Raw genomic sequence first — 19,690 nt, 5'->3', positions numbered from 1 at the left:
ATTCCTAAAAGCCAATTATCCGAATTAAGATGTTTCAGAAAAAAGACTCAAGTCCTCTTCGTGGCTGGGACAGGCATTGAGTTAAATCTGCAGCTTGTTAGCGCGATTGTGGTAATTGATAAATGGCCGGCTTCCTCCAGATCGCGGCACTTCCTTCTCAAGCTGCACGCATTCAGTGTTAATTCTCAGTTGGTATTGAAGAAAACCAATGAACGTGCGTCTATTTTGTGATGACTGATAACCGTTTTATAATTGTGACACAATAGCTCGAAATTATCCCCTTTCTTCGCTAGTGGGAAGGGATAACGACATGATCCCTTTAATGTTCACCATCATGTTATCCTCGCCAATTGGAAAAATATCATTAGTACTCAAGAATATCAGATGGCGACCAAGATAAGCTGTAGCGCCCAATTTATCTTTACATTCTCATTTCCTAAGTCGTCAACTCCCTTGCAAGTGATACGGCTGTTATCTCCCGAATAGCTCGTACATAACAATAACCCCAGTTAAATTGCTTTCAGAAAGCATCGGTATATTAGATACAAAAGAGAGGGGATTTCGCGTACTCGTTGTGATTGGAATATCTCCATTATTTGCTGATAACATCGATTTCAGGTGAGATAACTGTTTTGTAGTTTTAGCTCGACAAATATGATACACTTGGCGGTAGAACAGTTTTGGCTATATCTAATGATGGTGATCGAATATACTGCGTGTTTAGTTATGGTTAACTAACTACTTAAAGGTAAGCATGCTGAATCCATAATCTCTCATCTTCTGAATAGTTGCCATTCTCTTAAATAATGAAAGGATGTATAAATTTGTAATCGCAAGTGTTTTCAATTTACTGATATCTTAGATTTCTCTCAGTAAAAATAAAAAAGACAGACAAGAAATCACTAAAAAAATTATAAAAAGTCATAATTAAAAAAAAACATGATCGAGGATATTCCCAACGAACACCGCCTGTCAGAAATATTTCACGAATGCGACTTTCTGTTGTAAGTGGCGTATTACCGCACTGTAAACTTTTATTGAAAACTAGATCGTCACGTGCTCAGAAATGATGGCCGTCGCGTCACAGCATAACAAAATTTTGGCATGGTCACTCTGAATTGACAAAACAAAAAACGACGCCTGCTCTTGTCCAACTGGAAGTGAAATAACCCCATTAAATGATCGTAATTAATTCAGAAGTAACACAGTTCTTTATATCTTTTTGAAGAGTCACCTTTATACTTTCTCATTTCCTCGCCAATGTAAGATAACACAGATACGTTGTGGTACTACGTTACTTTTTATTTCATATCCAGTGTTGGCATAAACTGCGGTTTTCAAAACCCGATTATCGTGGGCCTCAAACCACGTTAAGTTCTAAAACCCCAATTGACAGAGACCAATATATTGCGAAACCACTTGAGAGAAACAACTTTCTGCAGTGACGTCAATGGATCAACGGAAGGGGTTCTGTTGTGGTTAACCTGCCCTAATAACGCAAAGCCACGATTAATGCCTTAAATTGCATTGCAAGTCTAGCCGGAACGTTGAAACCAAATATAGTTCTGAATGCTGCGAGTGTTTTGAGCTTTAGTCTTTTCGTTACTAAGCACATTTCCCGTTAAATTGAGAAAGGGTAAACCTCAATTCTACCTTGCGTTAGTAAAATTTGTCTTTTTAATAACGAAAAGAAAAGAGAAATTAAAGTTTGAATGTCACTTCATCGCCAACCCCGTTAAGAAAGAACTTTCCAGCTGTTAGAGTACTGAACATTCGCAGCCTTTTATTTAAGTCGGGATTCTCCCTTTGAAAAAGCAATTGAATATTGTTAACATACTGTCATATCATATCTTTGCCTTTAATCTTGGTGTCTTAGTGAGCTGTAAGAAAGCAAATGAAGCATGACTACACAAGACTCTTGACAAGTTCACGAACGATTTTGTCACGCGCGATTTTGTCACGCGCGATTTTGTCACAAATGTTAGCGAAACCGCAGTTTTCCACCAAAATAATCAAAGTGGTCAGATAGCTCTTTCAAATGATAGTCTCTGGTAGAAGTCTCGAGGATTTTGTTACATTCAAGCATCAAACGATTTTAAAGGACATCGAGGTGGGAAATCGTAATGTTTACAGGTTGAACTTACATCACATTCCTTGGCCATTTCACGTAACTTGCTATCTTGCGCAAATTATAACATTCTTTGCTCTAACCACTAAAAATTGTTGACTGATTTGTACGCATATGTAAGTTTCTGACAGCTACGACGCCTATTAAACTGATGAGAGGCCACAGACCACAATTATTTTCAAAATGCATGATGGAGAACTTACTCTTAAAAAAATCGCTGAACAAATATTTCGGTAGAAAAAACTGAGAGAAAGGGAGAAATCACAAAATATAGAGTGGACCACGGGAAACTTTATTTCAATTTTCTTTTTCTATCGGATATTTTCGAAATTTTAAACTTTAGAGAATTTGACGAGGTGAAAACGCTTTGACGGAGAAAGAAGAGCAGAGTATTGACAGAACAGCGATCAAGTTTCGTCTTTCCTCTTCCTTCCTTCTCCTATATCAAAAGACATACATCAAATTCTTTGGCGGATCGTAGCTCTCCCAATTTCGTTTGCGACGCGTGAAAGAATTCTTTGAGAGCCACTCCGCACTCAGAGATGATTGGCCAATCACCCCACTCTCCAGGTTAGGATTTACAAGTTCCTGCAGAAAACAAGAAAAAAATTGTATCATTACAACATTTTTATTGGTTTATTGGTATTTTTGTGCAAAGTGCAAAAGAGAGAAATCATTTAAAGAACGGAAATTGGAATTCCTAGTCTGTTTCTTTCCATCTCCATTGAGACAGACAAATCTTTCCATAAAGCGATTGGAAACTCGTGGGAGGCGATGCAGAGATAATTTTTACGTCCCATCAACAAGTCACTAGGTGAGTCATAAAACTCTAATGAAAAATTCCTCTTTTTGCGACTGAGTTTCTCTCCGAAAAAAGTGCAGAAATTCAAAATTACTTGAATTGAAAGGGTAACCACTGCGATAAAGAGAGTCTCGGCGCCTTTTTCTGGAAGCAGTACGTCCGGGCCTTTTAACTAGGATGGCAATGCAGTGCAACACGAATACCCAATGGGTCTGGGTGGAGCAAGGTGTCACGTAAAGAGTGTTTACACGTGTTAGGGCATGGTCAGCGCGTCATGAATATCAATTTAATAGAATCATATGACCACATGGAGTTTAAGCATTTTGGTAGTCATGTGACCTGAGCTCATTTCGAGCAGCAACAAAAAGCTTAGGATATTGAAATTGCAACTACTGTGATGTTTGCTTCCTTTAGAAGTATATGAAGTGAATTTGGTCGGTGTACCACGGCATGATAGCAACCAAGAGTAACACAGATGAACTTATCAACACGAGTTAGGTAAGACACGTTGAATACATTGAAAACTATAACTTGAAGAAATAACTAGAGGATCATCATAAAAACTATGCAAAGAATAATAACAACAATGCAATGCAGGACATATCTAGCTGAGAATTTAGTAGAAACGGTGTTTTCAGCTTTCAACTCGCAAATTCATTAAAAAAAGCTGTTGATATCAGTAGTAAGAGAGTTGGGTAGAACAGCCTATGACTACCCGAGTTCAAAATGGCCCTAACACTGGCCTGACCAAATTTTTCAGTAAAGTTTCCGTTGTTTGTCAAGACATTCTGGCCGTATGAGACTTTAGGGTTTCAAATACTCTGTCTTCTTAATTCCTTGCGATTTCCTACATGCTGTGTGTTCTTACTTTCAATATTTATCAACACAAGTGGAACATGTGCCTTTCTTATCTCCTTCTTGTGCCCTTTCAAACTACAAAATTGCTCTACGATTGTGGTTTTGGTGTCGATATTTCCTTTTGAAAAATGCTCTGACATTACGCAAAAAAATCCTTTTGTAAACATAGCAGCGGAAATGGTTCTTGGCGTAACAATTTTGGTCTAAAAGCCGCTTTCTTTATAAATAAAAACGTCAGAGGTCACTGTAATGAATCGATCGTGTTTTTAGTAAATAGGATATATGTATATGCAAGCCAATATTGAATGGAACCAATAACAAAGATCAGCTCAGTTACACATGATCCTCTAAGCTATATGTGTTGAAGTCGAATTATATTGTGTTCAGCTCTTATTTGACTGTTTCACTTTTTCGATTTCCGTAGAGCAGTTGAAGTCTTAGCACTTCCCTTCTGTAAATAGTACTGTAGACGTAATGATTCTTAAACAAGTAGGCGTGGCGACCGCAAACCAGTTCTGACCCCATAGGGTTAATTCCTAGCTGTTTTTAACCAAATTTATATCGTGCGTCGTAATACAAAGCTTGTATTGGTCTGTTCTTTTAGGCACACGCTTGATCTTTTATAAGATAATGCTAACAAACCGACACGACAATCTTAGAACACTAAGGGCAATAAGCACAGTTTTGAGCCATATTTAAAACTTGCATTTGTATGGTGTGCAGTTAGAGCTATATCTTATCTGTTCACCTGACTGCTCTCTTGATTTTTACAGAATGAAGCCCGCTATATGTTACAACAGTCTCATTACACCAAGCCTTGGGTGTTAGGCTCATTAAAACTCTTGAGTTATATTTGACCTCGCGCAATTCATGTGTACCACATAAGTATGGTGTACAGTTAGGAATATCTTTCACGTGAACCCCTCATTACTCTCTTGATTTTTATAAAACACTTACGATGCTATCCAACAATCTCTTTGAATCAAGGTAATCAGCTCATTCTAACACTTGAGTTATATTTGACATTCGCACAATCGTGTACCACGATAGTGGAGTTTTTCAGTGCTATGCCTAATCGCTTTGTTTTCGTCCTACCTGCCTGCAAATTCTAAATGTACAATTACAAAGAGAACGGTCTGAGGTAGTGGAGTGAGCTGCGCCTCAAGTTAACGTAAAAAATTTGTCACGAAGGTGCTAGGTCAAGGTTGTTGGGTAAATCTGTTTATTGTGGTTAATAATGGTTAATAACGAACTCACTGGGAGAGCGATGATCTCTAAGTGGCAAAATTGAATTGGGCCAAAACAGCACAAAAGCCGATTGCCGAAAATTGTAAATGGTACTGATAAACAAAGATAGTCAGATGAACTTAGGCTCCTAACGTCACGATACACTAAGTTGTTTATTTCAACATGAAAAAGAGAAAGAAAAATTACATGAAACCTTAAAGGAAACCCTCGAGGGATTGGTTTGGTAAGAGAAAGAAAGACAATAAAACTGATGGAAAAGATAAACAACAAAATAACAAGGATGGTTGGGAATAATTACGGGTCGCCAATCAGAAAATCGGAATTCGTACTACGTATGAAAGTAGAATATTAAAGAAGATTAATTCGCTATGGTTGCAAATTACCAACATGAAGATCGCAGTTCAATTTTACAGACGTTTCTCCCTCTTATCATGAGCATGGAACATGGAAAACTTCTCGGAGTCCTCATGAGAAATCGAACCATAGACTTACCCAAAGCTACCGAGACTCTATGGTGAGCTTTGTCATTAAAATGTTAATATGAGTGACGTGCTCCCTGCTTATTGCTAGGTTTTAAATTCTGGTACAGTTGGTCAATAGTAAGATCAAACCTTGTCAATCTCAACAACGTCCAATCAGAAAAATTGGAAATATCGCAAAGAACCAATGAGAATTCAAACTTAAAACAAGAAAATCACGTGAAGCGCGGAAAAACACAACGGATCAAGTCATGGTTTTAGATTTGCGTCCGATTGGTTGTAAATTTGGAGAAAACTTTCAGCCTTCACCAATCACGTAGCGTTGTAAAGTAAAACCACAGCAGTCTCCAATTACACCAAATCGAAAATTGCTCCTAGAAGTGTCAAGAATGTTGCTTTGTGGCCGTCTAAGATTCATCTGCAACGTGTAACTCCTGAGAAACTGAAATTCCTTTATACTTTCGACTGCCTAAAATGACTCTATAAGCAGTGCCAAATGGTTAACGCAACTCTAATAGTAGTCAAAAGGATCGCCCCTTTGTTTCTATTAAGCAGTCTCCATGTTAGGAAATTTCGACCGAACGGGTAGAATGCTATACTATCAAACAATACTTTTGCTACAAGTACGGGAAAAACCGTGCGTGCATAGGACCAAAAATTAGATAAGATTCGCCATAACATCTGGGAGATTAGAGAGACTTGTATGAAGGCGATCAAATCACTGCAGGGGACTCAGACTTTTTCTCGTCTCATGCTCGTGACCAATGCTTAACATCTTAATTCGACGACCGAGCTTAAAAATTAACCATATCCCATAATTTTTTCTGCAACCCCTACATTCTGTTCAATCTGAAGCAAGTTGATCACCTGGACTTACAATAAACACGAATTTATTTTTGAACGACATCGTTCCCCTCGTGTCGTTTTGATTTATGATCGTCCAGTTTGAAGGAATGGTCGAAAACTTCTGTACTCTTTCGAAGTGAGAAGCGAAGTTTATGGCGTTAAACCTGTTACCTATTGCATCAGTGTTCCTGAAGACCTCATATAAGTACCATTTTCAAATGATCGCCTTCGCACTGATGCACAACTATTTCCGAGTACTCTACTTTTCAGTGCATGTTGTTAATCGCACTGCTATTCACGAGGGCATCTGGTCTGAGTCCTGACAAAGAAGTAACATGCGCTTATTCTTGACCGTTGCCAGCGGTTACGTAATGTATGTCAAAAGCAGTTTTTATCTCTTCTGTGTCTCAGGATCTAGGAAAGAAAGCGAATTTTCATTTGCATGCTTTGGTAAGCCAAGGGACAAAAACAACACATGTCTAGTCCAAAAGATGATAACAGTTAAAAAGCTCAGCAAAGTGCCACTTACTTTTCGACCACAATTACCCTCCTCACACATAAGCGACTGTATTGAAGTAGATACCGCAAAAGGACACCAAATAGCCAATTTCTGCGAATTGCTTCCGTTACTCTCTTTTCAAAACTATTCTGGGACAGGAAATTGGATTTTGCGTGTTCTTAACGCGCCTAAAAAGGGCCGTTTATTAGGTTAATATTAGTTCAATTATCGAAAACTGGGTCAGTATCGAGATTTGAAAAATAAACTAAACGGTGATAAGAGGCGCAGTAATGCATCAAATGAAAGAAACGAAAAACTGAAAAAAAAAGGCACTTCAGTGTCAAGGAGGAAAATGAAATGATGGGTCAGATGTTGAGCTAATTTTATTCCCTAAACGGCAGTTATCTCTTAGAGGCAATGAACCACATACTTAAATGGTTTGTCGGCGACATAATCCACTTAGACGGTTTGAGGTACTAAGTTAAGTTTAAGTTTAACACTTAATCCGAAGTGGAGTATTACAGAAATTAACTAACTGTTCCTTCTTTTGAAAACAAACGCAAATGGAGGATTAACCTGTTACTTTCTACAAACGTCTAAAAGCTGTAAGGCTTGTAACAACCTTTAAAATTTTTGTTGTTTTAAAACACCTTTGTCTCATTTTGGAAATCTGCGGTTTATTTGGAGAACGGAAGGACGCTCAATTTCAAGCCAGAGTGTCGCCGTCTACAAACCCCGGTGATAAGATTAAATATCTAAATGGGTGAGAGAAAATGAGACAATAAAGGGGCTCTACACAGTTGATGCAGAGCAATACAACAAAGGAAAGACACTAGTCGACCCAAGTCCGAGTCATAAATTTCAAAAGCTCCTTCTTGTGACTATATCATATAGTTGGCGACAAGTGAGTCTGTTAGGTGAAGACTGTTCTTAGGGAATAGACACCCTTCCGAGTTGTTGCGTGCATTGAACACTTAATTAACTAGTCTTAAAAAAACGTCTAGGGGCATAAAAATTAATATTAATTCACTTCTATGTTTTTTCCATTTCTTGGCAAGAAGACAACTAAAATTTTGAAAAAAAGCTATTAAGCTTCTTTGAAGTAGAAGCACAGACAAACTCGTTCACTATGTTGTACGCCGCAGAACATGATGAAAACTTGACCCAGAGACGTGCACAGGGAGAATGTGAATGTTTTTCAAATTACGAACGGCGCCATAGGAAAGATACTGCGTGCTTGGAATGAATAAACTATAGTCTTTTTTGTGATGACCTGCAGGAACTATTAACGACTCCTGGTAATTATGTTGCAAGACAGAACAAACAATTATCACGCAATAAGTAGCGAGTAAACTGTTATTTTCGCCAACTGCCCCGAGGTGGTGGGTGGTCCAAAATGACAATTTCAGTAGTAATAAGACAAGGGACTTTTTCTCCCATTCTGCGACGAAATGTCGTTTGTGAAATCTCGGTAGCACTTTTTATAAATAGGTCATCAGCGTAGAGAGTTTTTAATTACGGTCCGATATCTGTCATAGTGTTCTAAACCTAATTGGCTTTTATTTGTGTCTAAATCTGACCACCATAACATGGACTTGCCAAGCGGCAATTCAAAAAATGGCCACATGCAATAATAAAAATAATAGTTATTATAAGGATTTTAGTTAAGAAGGCTACACGCAAGTATAATTGACTTATGCTTGGGAACTTTGATTTACAGTGGCATGTTTTGCAATTAATGACCACTTGAAACAGACCTCCACCTAAGCAATATCAACACATCGAGTTTAGTTTTTATTTACAAAATGAAATTTATATCTTTTGACCGATGAACTGGTAGGAGTTTCTTGTTTAGACTACAAGTGCACCAAACCCCAGGTGGGGTTCTTTTGTGCTTGAGCCATGTTTTGACAATTTACTTTCTAGATGAAATCTAAGATAATAAAACGCTTTTGTTAGTAAGCAATTAGCGAAGCTATTGTGTCATCCAGGTCAGTTTGTGCAGACTGTTACTACAAAAGCATCTTTGAAACGCAGTTTCTTCAGCCATAAAGCTAAAGCCTATCAAGCTAAGCCGATAGAACAAATTGAGAAAAAAGCTGCTTTCTTTCCTTGGATAGGGAATACACGGACCGTGCTGTCTCAATTAACGAGACTTTCGTGCTGATCGGTTTATAAGATGTTAGACTGAATCCCAGATAACATATCTTTACTGCAATCGAGGTTAAACGGAGCTACTTTTTTCCTCTTTCCGGTTCGAATGTTAGTTTTAGAAAGGTAAGTTGTAATATCATTTGCTAAATTTGCCATGTAATGCCACTATTATATGCTATAGGCTAGGCAATCTGCCATTCTCAGACCGTATGATTAGCAATTACCATCGTCACCCACTCGTTAACAATACTACTTGGACGGTCGGAGACACTGTGAACAGAGACCCACTAGCTGTTCTGAGCACAAAAGCTCAGCGAAGGCCGCAGTTAGCGGATCTAGACACAAGAATCAAACAAATCCCTGTATACAAATGTTAGGCTATAGAACGCCAGCGGAGCGTGGTCTTACTTTGTCCGTGGGTAAATGAAGTTGACATTAAACTTCATTAATGCAATTCTTCTGTAAACAAGCATAAAGATTTCCAAATTCAATCCAAGTCTAATGGTTGCCACATAAGGTTTATTTGCTTCCAACCTGATGGCTCTTAGCCAAAATAACTCCAAACTGTCTAGTTATCAAACTTTGCGCGGGGGTTATGTTTGAAGTCTGCAAAAGTAGTGGGGGGCCTTTTGGTTGTTGAGATTCATGTTAAGTAAGACAACGCGTGCTTGATACACTGAAGATAACACGTGCCTCACTTTGTTGTTTTCTTTTAAGCTCTTCAGGTCAGCAGTTTCATCTACGAGTCATTCTAATGCGTAGATAGCAAACACACGAAGGTTCCCGTACCTGACACAATGTTTTCCAGAGTTGTTTGGAGTTTGTTTGTCCTGTCATTAACATTTTGGGTCGTTGCCTCCAACGAATTGAGCCGGACAAGCAGCAAATGTCCAAGAGAGTGCGAATGTACCACAACGAGCCAATTCTTCATGTCCTGTGGTTCCAAAGGAAGTTTGACAACTATTCCGTCCTCTATACCTCTCAAAGTAGAATTCTTGTCAATTTACAGGAACATGGTTACAGAGATACCGGAGAGTGCTTTAAGAAATTTGACAAATTTGATGACCTTGAATTTACGGTCGAACAAATTGCGTGATTTTCCAGCGACGGTGTTTCGTGACTTGATTCGACTCAAATCTTTCAACGCCGGTTTCAACAAGCTGTCGTCACTACCAAGGCTCCTTTTTCACGGATTAAGAGACCTCCAACAGATCTATCTTGATAATAACGCCATTGAGAGCATTCCCGAGGAATTGTTTCAAGATCTACCGTCCTTGAGGCAATTAGATCTCCACCGTAATAAACTCAAGAAGTTCCCGGGAAACGCTTTTCAAGGATCGTTCTCTTTACAAGTTCTGTCACTGGCAAATAACCACTTAACAAGCATTAACGAAGGAACATTTCATTCCCAGACCACACTTAAGACGCTTACAATCAGAGACAACAGAATCGTGAACATATCGAAAAACGCATTTACAGATCTCAGAGAGCTAAAAACGCTGCGACTTCAAAACAATAACATATCTTCAATTCCAGAAGGAACTTTCAGTGGATTAAAAAGAGGTATAGATGTTTATCTTAACGGTAATCCGTTTCATTGCAGCTGCGAATTGCGTTGGTTAAAAGTCTGGTTGAGATTCAAGGCAAAATATATCCCGTCAACTGCTCTCCGTGCAACGTGTTCAAAGCCAGATCATTTAAAGGGAACGTCAGTTATGCGCGTATCAAATGACCATTACAACTGCGTAAATGGTCAGTGGACAAATTGGAGCCCCTGGAGTGCCTGTAATAGTACTTGCGGAGCCGGTGTACGAGCCTCGACAAGAAGCTGTACAAATCCTCCACCAGGGAGGGGTGGAAAGAATTGCAAAGGGAGATATATAAAGACAAAGAGCTGTAAAGGTCAAGCCTGTGAAGCTAGCTGGACGGCCTGGTCAGAATGGAGTCCATGTAGCAAATCTTGTTCAACAGGAATGAAAAGAAAGACTCGTTCTTGTCGACACTCTCGCAAAGGGTTGATTAGAAACACCTGTAATGGGCCTTCACAAGAAACACGCAGTTGTACAAGAGGGCCATGCAGAGGTAAGGGCGAATGGAGTTCATGGTCCTCTTGTAGTGTAACGTGTTCTTGGGGTACTAGAATGAGAATGAGAACGTGTAAGGACTCACAAGCTAAAAATCCTGGACAACCATGCTTTGGGGCAGAAATTTCCACAGAAATGTGTTATTTAGGCTTCTGCCCAGTTCATGGTGATTGGTCAGTTTGGTCCAGTTGGTCAAGCTGTAATGCATCATGTTCAGGGGGAATAAGGACAAGATTCAGAACATGTACCAACCCTCTTCCTCAGTATGGTGGAAAAATATGTGATGGAGATTCGGCCCAAAAACAGTATTGCAATACAGAGCCATGTCCTATCCATGGAGAATGGACTGCTTGGTCAAACTGGTCCCACTGTTCAGTGACATGTGCAAGGGGCTCTCAGATGAGGTTTAGGACTTGCAGTGACCCAAAACCTCAAAATGGAGGCCACAACTGCTCTGGTAATTCCTCTGATCTGAAGTACTGTGACCTTGGTCCATGTCCTATCCATGGAGGATGGACAACCTGGTCATCATGGAGTGACTGCAGCAAAACATGTGCAAATGGCACAAGAATTCGCAACAGAACTTGTAGTAATCCCTTTCCACAATTCTGGGGAAGAAATTGCTCTGGTGAGGTATTAGAAATCACATCATGTACCAAAGCACCTTGTCCCATTCCTGGTAAATGGGCAGCTTGGTCACATTGGACTAAGTGTAGCAAAAGCTGCTCCACTGGTACAAAGTCTAGGGTACGAACTTGCAACAACCCTGCCCCCAAGAATGGAGGTCAAGCCTGTAATGGAAACACTATTCAGACTGAGAATTGCCAAGAAATACCATGCCCTATTCATGGAGGGTGGAGTAAATGGTCAAAGTGGACTGGTTGCAGTAAGACCTGTGGTAACAGTACAAAGTCACGCAATAGAACATGCAGCAATCCCCCTACACAACATGGAGGGAACAATTGTCCTGGTAATTCTAGCCAAACTGAATATTGTAGTCAGCATGCCTGTTTTTTACACAGAGAATGGTCAGAATGGTCAATTTGGACAAGCTGTAGTAAATCCTGTGATATTGGACTCCAGACAAGGACACGGCAGTGCAAGAATTCAAGCCATGAAGCTGTTGAAAGAGAAAACATTGTTTCCTGCAGAGGAAACCAGACTGAAATGAGGACCTGCTTGCAAGGACTTTGTTCCAATCAAAGCATATCAAATGAATGGTCAAACTGGACTCAATGTTCAGTCAGTTGTGGATTGGGAAAGCAACATAGATTCAGGAATTGTAGTGGAAATGGAGGCATGGGTAATGAAGGTTGCCAAGGTTCAGGGCTACAGGTGAAAACTTGTTTTGAGAATGAGTGCCCAGTGAATGGTGGATGGAATGTGTGGTCTAATTGGACTGCATGTTCCTCATCTTGTGGTACTGGAGGCCAGGTGAGATTTAGATTTTGCACCAACCCCAAACCAGAGGCTGGAGGTGATGGCTGTCATGGTGAAAATGTCATGTACAAAAGCTGCTTTATCAAGCCATGTGATAAAAATGATTCTTTTTGGTCTTCTTGGACAAGTTGGTCCCAGTGTTCCACAACTTGCTCTAAGGGACATCAGACCCGATTGAGGTACTGCAGAAGGAGAAGTCCCTTTCATCTTGGAAACTGTTCAGATGCCAATGATGGACCTATCCAAGTGGAAAGCAACATCTGTGAAGTGAAACCCTGTGCAGTATGGAGTAGCTGGTCACCATGGGAAGCTTGCAGCCAGACATGCGGTGGTGGCACAAGAAAGAGAAATAGAAAATGCAACAGCATAGATAGTGACATGATTTGTGAAGGAAATAATTCACAAGCTGTAAGCTGCAAGCCAGATCCATGTCCAACATTTCGTCCAATAACATATCCTGCAAAAATTACTCTAGGAACACCAAGTCTATGCCCTGATCCTGAAAAACCTCAAAATGGTTATTTCAAGAAAATTGAACAATATGGATCTCACTATGTCACATATCATTGTAAGCAACATTATTTTGTCCATGGACCAAGACTACGGCATTGTGAAAATGATGGTTTGTGGTCTGATGATGTTCCTTTCTGCCTTCCCATATGTGGAGAGTCCAGGTTGAGCCATGACAATACACATCATTCCCGTTTAAGGATATTTGGAGGTGGCACAGCCATGCCTGGTCAGTGGCCATGGCAAGTAGCTTTGATTGTTGATGAACATTTTCACTGTGGTGGATCTCTTGTGGCAGAAAACTGGGTTGTAACAGCTGCTCATTGTGTATATGACAGACAAACAAGAAAGCTTTATTCCAGTATCAAAATTCATCTTGGAGTTCATGATATTACTTATGCACTAGGAGATCCACATGTCCAAAGTACAGACAGCATAGAAATAGTGCCCCACCCAAACTTCAACTGGACGACCTTTGACTCAGATTTAGCACTGATAAAACTTAGAAGGAGAGCAAATATGACTGATCATGTACGTCCAGTGTGTTTACCCAGCAAGCAGCAGAGGCGCGGTGTAACTCCTGGTACAATGGGTGTAATGTTAGGGTGGGGAGTCACAGAAATAGGAAAAAACACAACTGAATTACAACAAGTTGACATGCCAGTTGTCTCTAATAAAAACTGTCGAAGGGCTTATTTGAGTGAGACTTGGCTTGTTACATCTAATATGCTCTGTGCAGGGTATTCTAGTAACCATAAAGATTCTTGCAAAAGAGACAGTGGGGGAGGGTTTCTATTTCGAGATACAAAAGGTAAAAAGAAGAAATGGTTTCTGGGAGGAATAATTAGCTGGGGTAATCCTAAATGTGGAATTCCTGGTAAATATAGTGTTTTTACTCATATTAATGGCAGATTTACAAGATGGATTAAGGATCATATATTTTATAGTTAAAATATCTTTAACCCTTTAACTCCCAGAGGTGATTAACATGTGACCTCTCCCCATAGTATCCATAAATTATCCAGCAGGCAGGTAATAAGAATAGTCAAACCTATCAGGTTAAAGTTGTTATCTTGATCTACCACCAAATTCTTGCAGCTATTTTACAAGGAAATTTGTTGCAGCTAGAGGAGAGTGTTAACAATCAGATCATTGGGAGTAAAAGGGTTAAAAAGCTAAAGGTCCAACTTTCTCTTTTAGTGTTTATGTTGTTAATGATATATCTGCTACACATTCATAAAATACCATGTATATTTTACTGCTGAAAGAAGCATGGCTTTTGAAGCATTTAGTTTTTCATTAAGAAATTGATAGACATTGTCATCAGATGTTCATTGAAAAGAGAAACATTATGTATCGAATTTTAGATTTTCACAAATTGGTATATATAGTTTACACAAATAGTATTATTATTACAATTTATTTACTTCAATTTCCTATATATCTATAATTATAGTATTTTTATACAACATGTGAATATTCCTGAAAATTGAATCATTGATTCAAACACAATCCAGGATTTTGGAAAAGTTAAAGTTAGAGTGAATTTTTCCCAATGACATAACAAGGCACTTATTAGGACTGTTCGTATAACACTGGTTTGATATGATTTAATATTATAGTAATGTATATTAAAATTATAAATTATACTAATAGCATATAATAACTGTATATATTAAAAAAATTCAAAACACTTTTGAAAATATTTTTGTAATGTATACACCATAAAGATATAATTTAGCAAAAATGGCCAAATTTCACGCCAACATCATTGACATGAATTTTTTTACATCCATTAAAATCTGTAAAGCTCTGTCATTTTTCATTCTTTATAACCTTCATTAGAGATATTTCCATCTGATGTGTCGTACTATAGCTTTCCAGTTTAGCGCAAAGAAATATAAACCAGTATTGTCCCCCTAAGAAATATAAATCAATTTGAAAGAAAGTATTTTCTTTAAACAATTTTTGGTGGCTGAGTCTTTTTCTGTAGGTGAATTAATCGCAAGTGGTAAACCTTAATGATTTATCACTGACTCAAAGATATTTTAAAGGGCAGTGTTTGCCCCTACCCCCCTGTCTACATAGCTTTTGCACATAAAAAGAGGTCCTTTTCAGGACCCTTACAGAAACCCAGATAAAAGAAAAACTGATCAATTATCATATCAACGCGCTTGGAAAATTAATAAAATTTTTGCGTTGAATTTATTCAAATTTATTCGAGATTTGCGACAGACTTGTATCGTTCTGTATTCAAAAAATTGTGTTTTGTATAACTTGTAATGATGTACGTTACTCTTATATAAATAAAAAAAAAATAAGTAGATTTTTAACCTACCTATTTTATGAATATTCCCGTACCTTCCTGGCTGATCATGAAGAACTGTTGAGACTGAAGACGCCAGCGATAATTCAAAGCTTTTGAACAGAGGCATGATTGATTTGCCCATGCGCCTATTTATTTTCAACTCTCTATCTCTCTCTCTATCTCTCTCTCAATGGCGACCATAATACTCTGTTCTGTTATGATATTATTTGGCCAACAATAACAGATTGATTGTTGTGTTTGGTTATTTCCAGTTCTAGGAGCCATTTCCATGGACTATCCCCTTAACTGGGTAAGTTTGCCAGCTATTGGGACACAAGTCCTCAAAGTTTGGTCTGTCTCCGTTCGCCTCATAGACGTCGATCGAAAAGTGCTTCTAATTGAGTCGCAAATATACATATATATTAAGTCATACCGCACTGTATCCCTTTTAGGCTCACCAGCAGGACCGAAAAGCTGAGGCTTTGGTCAACCACAGGAAATTTGCCGATGCCATAATTTGTCATCAAAAGGCATCAGGTAAGGTTTAAAGGGATCAAGTAATAAAATGTTACACAGACGACAACGTGACCGTCGACTTACTGTGCATTGATTGACCTTGAGTGTGTAAGTCAATTGTACCTGTAATGCAACATACCATGTCGAATGATAGGAGTTATGTGATAACCAGAATTATTCACACAAATGTTTTGGCTCATACTTAAGAGCTGTTGGAGGAAAGATGCATAGATGATGTGAACATGCACGTCATTTTATTTTTTATCATATAAAGCAGATGTATCCCATGTTTCCATGGGTCTGTACAACAACAGATTATAGAAGAGGCTTGAATGGGGTAACAACATCAGAGACACACTTGGCTGCCACTTGTTCCACTTTTTTGTTCTTACCACAATTTGTTAATTGGAATATTAAGACTCACAACACTCTGGTAATAATCCATTTGATCTCCCTATTCTCACCCAAAGAGTGTTGTTGCAAGAAATTATTTAATTATAAGAAAAAAAAGAAGGATTATAAAATATGCTTAATTTTGATAGTTACTGCTTGGTAATACTTTCATAACTAGTATTTTTTTATGTACCAGAATATATGAGAGATTTCATGTCAATTATTTTCTTTTGAAATTTGTTTGATAATTTAGAATTCCTCCAGGAGGCTATGAAGATGACTCAAGTGAAACAGGTAAAAACTTATTAACCCTTAAACTCCCACATCAAATTTGTCATTCTCCTTACTGTCAACCATACAATTATTATTTTCTTTATATTCAATATTTATCTGGTTGATATTGTATTGATATTGTAAGGAGAAATTCTGTCTTGGTCACTCATGGGAGTTAAAGGGTTAAGAGACGAAAATGATGCTTTAAACATGAAGTCCTGCTATAAGTAGATTGGTCCCTTGCTTTCAGCTCAAATGCATTTTACTCCATGGTAATATTACACTATGGCAAAGCAAATCATTTCAAATTTACCACCACAAATAAAGATGGTTTCAATTAGAGAAAGGAGATACAAACCTCAAATAATTCTTCCTTTGTGATAAAAATGTATAAACTTATCAAAGCTTTTGAGAAATCTGTCTGCTGTTCTCTTGCTTTGGGTCAGCTGCAGCTCAAGCTGTTTTGAATGTAGTGGTTGGTATGTCACAATGATTGATCGACAAACAATCCAGAGCTACCTAAGGCATCTCTCCTTTTATGGAGCACCTTTGCATTTAAGTAATCCTCCTAGCTTAGGAGTTTCAATAGCAGGCAGGTAGTAGGTAGATCTTCTTGCTTGAAACACACTGGCTACCTGTTTGTAGCTTTTATACAAACATCATTTTACTCCTAATGATCATATAATTTAGTCAAAAGTGATCAAATTGGTTGAGTTCTAGTATCAGTGGAGGCACATAATTTGCAATAGACCTCACACTGCAGGAAAATCCAATTTCAAATGTCTGAAACTACAAAATTTCCAAGGGAAGTCCAGACCTCCCATTTAATGAGAAGCCAATCCCTGGCGTTTGACTAGATCTTATGGTCAAACTGGTTCTAGGCATCTTCTTTTGTTTGTTTGTTTTTCTGGTGACTAATTTTATCTTATTGAACTTTTCCAAACGGTTACTTTGGAAAAGTTGAGCTTTGAGTTGTGGTAAGTGATTTCAGTTTTCCAGTGTGACAATGATTTAATTCAAGTTATTTTGTCTCCTTCAACCAGGCATTAGTTTCCTTGCAGTTACAGATAAACAGTCATTGTCGACAGCAAAGAGTCCTGAGAGAAAAATGGAAGCAATGTCAAATTGAGCAAGAGAGAAGAAAACAAGAGCAGGTGAAAATATTGCAAGAAAGGCAAAATCAGGAAGCTGTTCAAAGTGAAATTTCATCAAAATTAGAGGAGAAGACTTCTAATGAATCAGTTGATGGGAAAAATAATACAGAATGTTCACAATCAAGTAGCTTGGTAATATCTGCAGAGAACTTTTCAGTATCATCCACAAGTTCATCTTCTGATTGTGCTGCTTCTAGAGATGAAAAATCAGTTGTAAAAGATCTTGAAGGACAAGTCAGTGAATTGCAAATGCAGGTTCTTTCCCTCAGTCAGGATTTGGAGGACTCTAACAGAGAGAACTCAAGGCTAAGGAAAGCCCTGGACAATGTACGACAATTTATGCGGTTCAAATTTGGTTACGACCTTGAGGATGAAATGTTTGCCATTAATCTTATCAAGAGCCAGAAGGAAACTGACTCTGAGGCAATTACTCATGATACAGAATTAAATATACCAGCTAAGAATGACAAAAGGATTGCATATGTACAGTCTGATAAGGATTATGAAGAGTCAGACCAAGAAATTAAAGAACTTGAAGAAATTAAAGAACTTAGAGAAATTAAAGAACTTGAAGAAATTACAGATTGTGAAGAAGATATATCTCTTCCACCCTTAGAGACTCCCCAATTTACCTATGAAAGTGCAGTAGGACATGAAGAAACCACTTAATTTAGCCTGAGTTATGAAAAGATAGCCAGGGTTTGAGTGTTGGATTTGAACTTGTGTCAACCAAATTCAATAATTTGGCCCACATATTTTAGGCCTGTCATTTTGAATCTCTGCTATTACAGGTATTCTCAAAGGTAAACAAACATCAAAGGAAGACAAGATCTTTAAACTAAACCTTTCCTTTGGTTATTCCTTTTTTCATTTACCCTGGAAATCCATGTGTTCTTTAACTTTCCAGCAACCCAATTAGGAAGTAGCTGAATATTTTGGTGTGGTGGAATCTCACTTAATTCAAATAGAAAAGCTAACATGTTCTGATTGTTAGGTAGACATGGCTTACTAGTAAATACACTGTTATTGCTTTCAAAGTTCTTATATTTTTTTTACACAAATATTTGTAGTTTTTGAGTCACAATACAAAATAAATGAAATATGTTAACAGAGACCATGTTTTTAAATACAAAGGACCTTAAATATAGATGATGGGTGCGATGAGATGACTCATTCAGAAGCTGAAACAACTTAAAGCTGTTGAGAAAAACATATCAACCCTTAAAGGATTTTAAACCAACTTTTAATGGCCGTCTTTTAAAACTTGATGTCCTTCTTGTCCAGTAAAAATAAGCCCAGGCCAGAACTAGAAATGTTCATGATAAAAATGATTTGGAACAAGCAGGGGTCATTAGCAAAGTTTCTCTTCTTGTCCACTATTTCTTGGTCAAATTTGAATTTTTTTCGTTGGCTTTTGTGTTGGGAGTAAAATGAGAACCCATAGTTAAACCCCCAGAGCAGGACAAACTCAGCCCACATGCAAAGACAGGTTCAGGATCAGGATGCAATATACTGTATTAAAGGGAAAGCAGTCTCCTCATAAGCATGCTTCATTCCTCACTCCTTCCCAAAGAGAGGCTGAGGTTCCCTTACCAGCTGCTATCTACCCATATATAAACTAGGCCACAACACTAGGTTTGCAGTACCAACTTAATGCAAGCAGTATTGGCTCTGCAAGACCCATTTACTTCAATTAGTAAATCTCCCTACTATTATAACTGCCACAAACTTCCACAAACTTCCACATAAATTAGACTGAAGAATTTTGTTCCAAATGAAGATAAAGATAGTTAAGGTCTGTACTAGAGTCAAGGGGCCCTTATAGCCAGAGCTTATCCTGTTTTCCTAAGCATGATGCAACTATTAGTATTGCCACTCCCCCTAGCTGGGATGCTAGTCCATTGCAAGGTCACTCCCCAGCATTTCATCAGGCTTCCCTGACAATGTGCCGGTACCCATATAAACTCCTGGGTTTTGAGAGGCACTGTGAAAGTACAG

General features: G+C 38.3%; 2 protein-coding genes and 1 long non-coding RNA gene across 10 annotated transcripts; 2 read left to right on the top strand and 1 right to left on the bottom strand.

Annotated features, from left to right (window-relative positions):
• The first annotated feature begins 513 nt into the window (after positions 1–513).
• Positions 514–14,751, top strand: LOC113667465 (SCO-spondin). 4 transcript variants are annotated; one of them, XM_089196140.1, is made up of 2 exons: positions 514–618; positions 9,732–14,751. In XM_089196140.1, exon 2 carries the CDS (start codon positions 9,812–9,814, stop codon positions 13,997–13,999), a length of 4,188 nt encoding a protein of 1,395 aa, XP_089052266.1. In that variant the 5' UTR covers positions 514–618; positions 9,732–9,811; the 3' UTR covers positions 14,000–14,751. The 4 variants fall into 4 exon arrangements, with proteins under 4 accessions (XP_089052266.1, XP_089052265.1, XP_089052264.1 ...); XM_089196139.1 differs by lacking the exon at positions 514–618 and adding an exon at positions 3,292–3,428; XM_089196138.1 differs by lacking the exon at positions 514–618 and adding an exon at positions 9,001–9,137.
• Positions 2,401–15,511, bottom strand: LOC113667466 (uncharacterized). 5 transcript variants are annotated; one of them, XR_003445893.2, is made up of 2 exons: positions 15,387–15,511; positions 2,401–2,716 (listed from the first exon to the last, which is right to left on the bottom strand). It is a non-coding gene; the product is annotated as an uncharacterized LOC113667466 (long non-coding RNA). The 5 variants fall into 5 exon arrangements; XR_016183593.1 differs by lacking the exon at positions 15,387–15,511 and adding an exon at positions 9,804–9,937; XR_016183595.1 differs by lacking the exon at positions 15,387–15,511 and adding an exon at positions 6,533–6,671 and having other exon boundaries at positions 2,598–2,716.
• Positions 15,512–15,524: 13 nt separating this feature from the next.
• On the top strand, positions 15,525–18,797 carry LOC113667464 (uncharacterized). Its single transcript, XM_027183282.2, has 4 exons — positions 15,525–15,666; positions 15,809–15,893; positions 16,519–16,559; positions 17,582–18,797. Exons 1-4 carry the CDS (start codon positions 15,646–15,648, stop codon positions 18,359–18,361), a joined length of 927 nt encoding a protein of 308 aa, XP_027039083.2. The 5' UTR covers positions 15,525–15,645; the 3' UTR covers positions 18,362–18,797.
• The last annotated feature ends 893 nt before the right edge of the window (positions 18,798–19,690 follow it).

The sequence above is a fragment of the Pocillopora damicornis genome, chromosome 2, assembly GCF_964200805.1.
Source record: "Pocillopora damicornis chromosome 2, jaPocDami1.2, whole genome shotgun sequence".
Classification (NCBI taxonomy): domain Eukaryota; kingdom Metazoa; phylum Cnidaria; class Anthozoa; order Scleractinia; family Pocilloporidae; genus Pocillopora; species Pocillopora damicornis.
Note: the sequence above shows the minus strand (reverse complement) of the source record. Positions and strands in the feature narration are given on the sequence as shown.

What these genes read in the sequence shown, in the direction of transcription:
- LOC113667465 (XM_089196140.1), top strand. Translation starts at nt 9,812, where the DNA reads ATGTTTTCCAGAGTTGTTTGGAGTTTGTTTGTCCTGTCATTAACATTT.
- LOC113667464 (XM_027183282.2), top strand. Translation starts at nt 15,646, where the DNA reads ATGGACTATCCCCTTAACTGG. An exon ending in TGGACTATCCCCTTAACTGG is followed by an intron (nt 15,667 to 15,808) that starts GTAAGTTTGCCA and finishes TATCCCTTTTAG; the next exon opens with GCTCACCAGCAGGACCGAAA. An exon ending in TTGTCATCAAAAGGCATCAG is followed by an intron (nt 15,894 to 16,518) that starts GTAAGGTTTAAA and finishes TTGATAATTTAG; the next exon opens with AATTCCTCCAGGAGGCTATG.